Below are 9,699 nucleotides of genomic sequence, written 5' to 3' on the forward strand. Positions count from 1 at the left end.
TGTGTGTGTGTGTTTACGTTTACATACAGGACATACAGGGATTGTTTTTGAGGCAACACAGAGAAGCCGAATCATAAGAGAGAGACACACAAGGAGATATATGTGCGGGCTTGCGGCTGAATCTTATAGAAACCGCTGTTGTCTTGCTTGTACATATCATGAAAGGGGAAGAAAAGTTGCTGGCGGAAGTCTTGTCTGCCTCTGTGCTGTATCCCGATCCCCCTGCTCTAGGCTCTGCAAATCAACATTCATCATTGATTAAACTTGTATTTACTTTCCCTCTCATTTCCTCCCCCTCTCTTGTCTTCTCTCTTCTCTCGTGTCTTCTCTCCTCTCTCCTCATCTCTTGTTTCCTTTCCCCTCTCTCCGCTCTCTTCTCTTCACTCTAATTCCATCCCCTCTTTTCTCCTCTCTACTCTTCTCTCACCTCTTTTGTCTCTTTCTCTTTTCCCTCTTGTCTCTTTTCAATTCTCTCTCCTCTCTTCTCTCCTCTTGTCACTCTCTCTTTTTTTTTCCTGTCCTAATTCTCCTCTCCCTCTTTATCACTCTTCTCTCTCCTCTCCTTTTCTCTCATCCTCACTTCTCCTGGTCCTCCTCTCCATCTCCCCCTCCTCCCCTCTCCCCCTCCTCCCTCCCCGCCCTCCCCTCCTCCCTCCTCTCCCCCCTGCAGAAGCCACAGACCAGGGGGTGAGTGTGGGCGGCGGCGGCGTTGGAGCAGGAGGCGGGCGGAGGGAGTTCAAGGCGGTGCCCTTCATCGGCTACCTGTCGGCCCTGCTGAAGACCCAGCTGCTGTCCGAGGACCTGGTGAACGGCGTGGAGATCCGCTGCGGCGAGAAGGGCAGCTGTCCGACCGCCTGCCACCTCTGCCACGCCCAGACCGTGATCGGCCTGGGTGGGGGGCCGGGAGGAGGAGCGGGAGGAAGAGGCGGTGGTGCCGGTGACGGAGGAGGAAAGGCCAGGGGGGGGCCTGGAGAGCGGCCATCGCCCATTCCCGTGCTCCTGGAGGTCAGCCGTGTGGTGCCGCTCTACAGCCTGGTACAGGACAACATCACCAAGGAGGTGAGGAGGGGGAGGGGGGGAGGAGGAGGAGGAGCAGTAGCCTTCTATAGGTTTGAGCGGGAGTGGGTTGGAGAGTGTGGGAGTGTTGGTCTGGAGTGTGTGTGTGTGTGTGTGTGTGTGTGTGTGTGTGTGTGTGTGTGTGTGTGTGTGTGTGTGTGTGTGTGTGTGTGTGTGTGTGTGTGTGTGCGTGCGTCTGTGTGCTGGTATGTGTGTGGGTGGTTGTGTGTGTGTGTGTGTGTGTGTGTGTGTGCGTGCGTCTGTGTGCTGGTATGTGTGTGGGTGGTTGTGTGTGTGTGTGCGTGCGTCTGTGTGCTGGTATGTGTGTGGGTGGTTGTGTGTGTGTGTGTGTGTGTGTGTGCGTGCGTCTGTGTGCTGGTATGTGTGTGGGTGGTTGTGTGTGTGTGTGTGTGTGGGTGCTGGTATGTGTGTGGGTGGTTGTGAGTGTGTGTATGTGTGCCAGACAGATGAAATGGACTGAAAAGGACATCACACACAATAAATAATGTCTGTCCATCCAGGGGCATTTCTGTCTGCGGCTGTAATTGTTTCATGAAAAACATGATACGTGCCTAAGAGAGAGAAAAGAGAGAAAGCACAATGGCCTAACCTAAATGTCAAATTTGAGAAGTGTACATCTTAAGAGATAGATTAAATTAATGTGACCCTCTGTAATGCCATGACCCCTTTTTTTGACTATAGCGATGCCATACTTAAGACTCTTCATTGTGCCCCCCCATAGTGTATTTACCAGACTCCACCTCTAGGTGGCATAGGTTGGCTAGCTTTGACCACTGAAAACATGCAGCTTGATTCAGGGACTCTGAAAAGGATGATGTCATGGTTTTTGCCTCGTGTGAGGATAAGTTATAGGTAGTGTATGTGCATGTGAATTTGTGCCTGTGTGTGCATGTATGTATGCGTGTGTTTATGTGTGTTTTTATGTGAACGCTGTGAAAAAATAACCGAAACACTAAAAGCACAATATTTTTCACACATATTTAACGCCGTCTCTCCGGGAGATTATTGCATTACGAGCAGGACTGCTTCCTCTCAAAATGTTTTCATGTTATGCTAGCTACGTCGGGTTATGCAAGTGATGTTTTGGTATGCTAGCTATTCCATCAGGTCATTAGGGAACGGCCTCTGTCTGGTTCCAATTGACGTTTAGTCCAATCACGTGTTCCTCTGGTCCATGAGTCCTTCTGGAAGCCCTCCGTCCCCGTCCCCCCAAACATAGTGTGTTTGGGATTCACCTGTGAATGGTTTCATCTTGGCCCTAGCTCAGGCATGATGACTGGGCCCTGCTCTCCAAAGAAAACACATCCACACATGAACGCAACACGTATGAACGCACACATATGTATTGTACCCGCCTGCACACACACTCATGCGTGCGCGTGCACACACATGTGCACACAAACACACATTACTGTCATTCTCCTTGTCCTAGAGAGACATACATTCAAAACACACACAAAACCAAACACACACTCACACACAAACACACAGACCAGACCCCAGTTCACAGTCCCCGCCATCAAGCATCTTATTACCTCACCTTCTGAAACTATGGGAGGAAATAACAATGACAGAGGTAGGAGCTAACAAACACACGCACACACACACACACACACACACACACACACACACACACACACACACACACACACACACACACACACACACACACACACACACACACACACACACACACACACACACCACACACACACACACACAAACATACACACACACGCAAAACACACACACACACACACACACACACACACACACACACGCAAAACACACACACACACACACAAAACACACACACACACAAAACACACAACAACACACATCCCGAAACACAACCGTCCGCAAACAAAGGGGACCGGTACGTGCCGCCCATCCCAAGCAGTGCGGACCCCCAGAAGAAAAGAGGACCAGTCGATAGCAGACGGCCCCTAGTGGGCACTCTATCGATGGATGAACGTGAGGAAGAGCAAAATGTCCTCTCTCACCCCCCTGCACTCCCCTCCCTCTCTCCCCCACTGTCCCGGCCCCTTCACCTTCCCCACACACACACAGACAAGACAAGCCCCTGGTCTTCCGGGGAAGGGGGGGGGGGTGGTGGTAAGATTGCGTTTGAGGGGCGGCTGTGGTAAGAGAGCCCTCTGAGGCTGTTGCTCAAGGCAGGATTATTAGCTCCTTATTGATGTCATCCAACCCACCACCCCCCCCCCCCCCCCCCTTACCTCCATCAACCCCCCGGGAGATGGGTGGAGAATCTCTGCTGATTCTCTCTCTCTCTCTCTCTCTCTCTCTCTCTCTCTCTCTCTCTCTCTCTCTCTCTCTCTCTCTCTCTCTCTCGTGCGTATGCGTCTGACTGTCAATCTATCTAGGCATTTATATATTTATACATATCTAAGTGATTGCATCTCTATCTCTCTCAATACATCGGTCTATCTTTATCTCTTTCTATCTGTCGATCTTTCTATCAGTCTATCTGTCCGTCTGTCTACCTCTGCTGGGTATGGTTCCAGACAGGCAGGTCATCTGAGAGGAGACACCAGAATCACAATAATAGCCCGGCAGCCTGAGTTAGGATGGAGTGAGCTGAGGCTTTGTCTCATGTTCATTGTTTTATTGTCGTTTTCATATTTAGCAGTGTTTATGCGATGCAGCAGTTTTTTTGTGTGTGGGGGCCAGGTGAGGCGTGTGTGTGTGTGTGTGTGTGTGTGTGTGTGTGTGTGTGTGTGTGTGTGTGTGTGTGTGTGTGTGTGTGTGTATTTGTGTGTCTTGGTTGTTTATTTGCAGGCTCATGCAGGATACCCCAAATACCAGTCCGATTCTAATAAATCGTTGACCCTCTTTGCATTTCGTCAACCGTTTCAAAACACATGAAAACGGATATCGGAGGCCTTTCAATCGTTCCCTGTTCTCTAGGTTATACAATACAAAAATGCGTAGACCCCGTATTTTCTATTGGTCTACTGTTATTCAAAAGAGCCAATCACAACTACCAACACCCTCTCTAGGTTGAGCAACAGGCGGGATGAGGGTGTGGGTGAGGTTGGCACAGACCAGTTGGTTCATGGAGGATCGATTGTTGGACTGGAACATGAAAGAAAGGTCACTTAATGCTATTCCCAACCCCTTTGTTTCAAATTGCTTCCAGAATGGACACAACACATCAGTATACACTTTGAGTGAGGCCTATCGTGTTAAGGTGCATGATATTTTAAAGTACACTTAAGCACTTTCCCACATGCAGTCTTAGCCTGCAAATATCCAAAAGATTTCCTGAATGTTGAATGGAAAAAGGGATCTATATTCCTGGAAATCTGCAGTGATAATTTGCCTGCCCAAGACCTAGCCACAGGTCCGGGGTCATTGCCGGGTACGGCTGTGTGGTGAATAAGCCAACCAATCACAAGCCTCCGCTGAGGACGTACTCGAATTAGCGACTGCTTATCTTAAAGCGACAATGCTTTATAGATGATCCGATAACAATATCAATGCTGCTTTTTTGTTTGCAAGCAGACTCCTGAAACGGTTGAAACTAGACATAAATAATGGCCCTCCTACTTGAGAGTTGTATGGCGACCTGTGTCCGTGAGCGTTGCATTAGCGCCACCTGCTGGGCAGTCCCTCGGCCCGTCTGTTGAGCCAGGTGTGATCGGGTGCGAGATGGAACTCTTCCAGAACGTAGCTGCATGTGTGAACGGTGAAAATCGCTAGCGGTGCCTGAAAGGCTATCCCGGTCATTTCCCGGGAACAATGTGTGAAAGGGGGGCTTTATAAATACATTCCTCTTCAAGGGCTTTTCTTTGGACGTCTCCCGCTAAACTGACTGCATTATTCAATGGCCAGCCTGATTGTTTGACAGTGCATGTCATGTCTCTCACATGAATCAGGCCATTGGTGAGCCAGCACAGGATTGGGTTACATGTAAATTACCCCCTTGCCTCGTTGAAAAGCCGCCCAGAGTGACCCTAACAGACCAGAACAGAAAATACAATTGTAAAAAAAAAATAAAAAAAAAATACCACACATTGTGATACGTCTTTCCTTGAAGTACTCGCCATTTGGGTTGTGTGTGTGTGTGTGTCCTGTGTATGTCCTGCTTCGAGACGGATTTGATTTGATTCCTTGTTTTCGGTGTCGTAATGGTCCTAACTGTGCGTACTTGGGGTTTACAGCGTCGGGCTAAACTAAAGGAATCACATGGACATCATAAAGCTTCAATGCACCGTGAAGCACAAAATGTACATTCAACCCTAGCACAGCCTCTGTGTGTGTGTGTTTGCGTGGGTGCGCGTGTGTGTGTGTCTGCGTCAATGCCAAAGACAAATACCTCAGAGCACAAATAAATAAGCTCACGCCAGTGGAGGTAGCGGGCAGCTCGTGTGCTGGGTCTTGTGATTGAATTATGGCAGAGCTTTCCAACAAATTGGTTGTGAGACTAATGACTGAGAATGCTCTTCTCAGATCAGCCGACAACACAGACACACACACACACACACACACACACACACACACACACACACACACACACACACACACACACACACACACAAACAGACACACTGACACAAACAGACACTCTGACACAAACACACACTATACATCCACCCACCCACCCACAATACACTTTCTCCCACATACTTTCTTCGCCTTCATCATCACCACTATCTTCACCTCCTTCTTCCCGTTTTTTTCATTTTTTTCCGAGTAAATAACATAGGATTTCTCCGTCGGCCTCTTTATCATCCCCACCATCTTCTTCCTCTGCATCATTCTCTTCATCATCTTTTCCCGTTTTCATTCTCGCCCTTTGATTAGCACTTTGGTTCTTCTTTTTTTCTTCTTTTTCTGTCTTATGTCTGAGGGGATGAGCTGGTTGCACGCGGACTACCTCAGACCACCGAGATGAACTCGTTCACAGGGTGACCCAGCAGCTCCTCCTCACCTCCAAGTCCTCTCGGCTTCCATAAGCTGTTTGTTCAACACCAGATCTGCGCTGACCCCAGTCCAGCCAGCCTCCCTTACACCAAGCCTCATAGAATAGCCTGCCATGTTTGCAGATCACCGTCAACACCAGTGTACAATTTTTCGGTCGCGATCTGTTTGTCGTTTTATTTCCTGGTGATCACCACAACATCGGCTCACACATGTCTGGCAAAATACCCCATCCGACCCAGGGCCCACTCTTTTAGATTTCCTTCCTTGTAAGGTCTCTCTCTATTGGATTAAACGGGGCTGGGGTCACCTGGCCCGGCCTGCTCCCATCCCTGGGTTTGAGCCGACCCTGCCGCAAATCTTTTCTGGTTGTTCCCGGAAAAAGCACCTCTGCCCAGTTTCTTAGAAACTGCCCATGGGCTTTGGTCGTTAACACCATTAGGAACCGATGATTGGATTGACCACACCCACGTGCGCACACATACACATGCACGCATGCACACACACACACACTTGTGTATGCACACACTTGTGCATGTACACACTTGTGCATGCATACACAGACCCACACACATATACTCACATGTTTACACACACACACACACACACATACACACGATTATTAAAAAGACAAAAACAACGAAATAAAGACACACAAGTCACACAGTCAGAAAAAATAAAAACAACCACACACACTTACACAGACACACACACATACACACACCCGAGTCCCTGCTGTCGGTGACGTCTTCAGCATGCGGACGCTCACCGGCCGTGGTCATCGCTGATGGCCGTCTGATAAATCAATACTGTGGGCCAGCTGGCTAGCGTATTCACATATTAGCCCCGGGGAGATGGACAGTAATGTCGGCCATCGCGCAGGCTAGCCAAACAAATTAATACATTAGGAGAGGTCACCCGCAACCTTCTTGCTCCATGCGAGCGAGTCACGACATGCTCCCGTGGAAGTGAGAATCTGCAACCCGTGCCCCCCCCCCCCCCCCCCTTTCCCATCCCCCAATCCCCCCCCCCGGTGCCAGAGTGTCTGCGACGCTGCTCGGGATCATGACAAGTCCCTGCCACTTTCCTTTTTTCTTCTTCTTCTTCTTCTCTCGTTTGCGGTATAGCGTGGCGTTCGGCGATCGTGCTCGTTGCTCGCTGGTCTTCGGCCCGCGGTTTCGGGAGCACGAGATGATTAGGGCCATTAAGCCGCGGTGTTATTCACCGCTGCCGTTGATAAGGTCACTGGGAGATCAATAACGGGTGGTCTTCTTTGTCTCCGTCTTCCCCCCACCCTGGTGTAACCGTTGCGCCCCGAGCTTGGCAGCCAAACCCGGGCGCTCTGGTTTATAGCAATGTCATCGTTAGCTTTAGAGGCAGTGGCGGGAGAATCGTCATAACAACAACAAATAACAATCAAAGTGAAGACCTGTTTCTGTTTGTCGTTTGTAATATCATCAAGACGTGCCTGCAGGCACACAGGTTTTACCCCGCCCGTCCTCCAACATATGCATGAAGGATCCATATCTCGTTCTGGAAGTGTATGATTTGAGGCTAATCGATGCATGTAGGGAGTACGCTATAGGGTATCATCTCCTCTGCAAACATCATCGGACACTGAGGAGGAGGTAGGTGCAGTGCAGAGGGCTCAAGGCGTCTCATCGACGACCCGCCATCCTGTTCAACGTGATCAACCACGTCGTTACACTCATCAGCAGACCTTAAACAAGAACCCAATCGATCCCCCGATGCTCACCGCGACTCTTCTCTACACTCTTGACGGTGTGTGTCTGTCGGCCCGACGATCAAACCGGTCTCAAATTTGAACTTTTGTTTTCTTGTTTTCTCGACAATCCTGGCTGTCGTGCCCCCTGGCTTTCGCCCCCTCACCACCGCCCAACCCCCTCACCACCGCCACCCCCAACCAACCCAGCAGCTCTTTACCGCCTTCTCCTTCTCGCCACAATTAGATTGCCTGTTTACCCAGCCGGAGACTGGCTTGCATTACTCTTCAAACATAAACATTGCCGGTAATCGCTTTGTCTATTTTTCACATGTGCAGCCATGCAGTCATGCGCACAGACCCGTACAGGGGTTTTTCTAGGAATCTGGTGGTGGGGGGGGGGGGGGAGGGGGGGGGGGGGGGGGGGTGGTGGTGTTGGTGGTGGTGGAGAACCCATGGTGTTCCTGTTCCCTTTCTCCCCCATTTAACTCCCCCAATACTCTCTCCATCTCTTTCCCTCCACCTCTCTCACTCCCCCCCCCCCCTCTCTCTCTCTCGCTACCTCTGTATTGTTGGCTCTCTCTCTCTCTCTCTCTCTCTCTCTCTCTCTCTCTCTCTCCTCTCTCTCTCTCTCTCTCTCTCTCCACTTCACTTTCTCAGTCTTCCCATTTGTCTTTTTCTGTCTCTTTTTCCTTAAGCTTTCCTTGCATGGAGGTCATATCTGAGAGATTGTGTTTGTCTAGTCTGTGTGTGTGCGCGCGCGCAGTGTGTGTGGTGTGTGTGTATGTGTGTTTGTTTGGTTATTGGCCCGCTACGGGTTGTGTGTGTGTGTGTGTGTGTGTGTGCTCCAAGCCTGCCACGGTGGCAAGACCACCCCTCCACCACAAACCCCATACCCCCCCAACCCCCCCCTGTGCTATTGATTCGACCAAATAGTTCGCGATACCCCCCCCACCCCCCCCCCCCCAGCAGAGAAGGAAAATAATGTAATAACTTTTTTTCATCTTTCGCTTTCTCTCCTTTGTCATATTTTTTTTTTCTCTTGTTATTATATGGATTGCAGCCCTTGACTCACGCCATAATAACCTCATTCACTGGGCTCATTTATGTGTGTGCGTGTGCGTGTGTGTTTCTCTGTGTGTGTGTGTGTGTGTGTGTGTGTGTGTGTATGGAGGCTGTATAGTGGCTGGGTTAAAAAAAAATATGAAACTGCGAAAAAGCCGACCGCCAGTAAAGAGGGGCACACCTGGGGTTTTTGGGGTGAACCTAAAGACTTCCATCTCCTCTTTTTTCCTACCTTCCTTCCTTCCGTTTGGTGTATGCATGCACCCCCTCCTTACCCCTCCGCCCACCCACCCACCCTCTCAATCATCTGTTAATCATCCCTCTTCTTGAATTCCTCCTCTCAACCCGTGTTCCCATCCTTCTTTCTTTTCACTCGGGGTCTCGTCACCACATCCTCTTTCCTTCTTTTCTTCGTCTTGTTGTAATTTTTTTATACTCTGCATCCCGCCCAGCCTGACGCATCTTCCAGCTAGCTGGAGCTAGCTCGCCGCTCTGCGGACGCGCTGGTTGACTGAGATTGAGTTAGCCGCGCAGAGTCAGTTCCCATGAAGTGCTAGCCCTCCTGTATGTTCAGCTAACAACACGGGACATGCTAACTCAGCTCCTCTCTTCTTCTTTTCGACCGCTACGCTGTCTGCTGTCTGCTGTCTGCTTCCTTTCTTGTGTTTCTTGTAAGGCTATGCTCAAACTAATCTCCAATATGCGTTCAACCACGCCTCAGGATATTCTTTGGCATTAGCCCAATGAAATAAATAAATAAATATATATCAATCACTCATGTTCCTGTCTCTGTGTATGCGTGTGGCATTATAAGTGATTCCGTGTGTTTGTCTGTTTGTGTGTGTGTGTGTGTGTGTGTGTGTGTGTGTGTACGTGCGTGTGCGTGGGTG

The 9,699-nt window shown here is 49.8% G+C and overlaps 1 protein-coding gene across 1 annotated transcript in view; it reads left to right on the top strand.

Moving 5' to 3' along the window:
- LOC132448018 (astrotactin-2) overlaps positions 1-9,699 on the top strand; it is a 245,956-nt gene that overhangs the window by 214,150 nt on the left and 22,107 nt on the right. The window contains exon 17 of the mRNA XM_060039081.1: positions 671-1,464. Within this exon, the coding sequence (XP_059895064.1) occupies positions 671-1,464 (794 nt within the window). The remainder of the gene's footprint in view (positions 1-670; positions 1,465-9,699) is intronic.

This window comes from Gadus macrocephalus, chromosome 19, assembly GCF_031168955.1.
Source record: "Gadus macrocephalus chromosome 19, ASM3116895v1".
In the NCBI taxonomy this organism is placed as follows: Eukaryota; Metazoa; Chordata; class Actinopteri; order Gadiformes; family Gadidae; genus Gadus; species Gadus macrocephalus.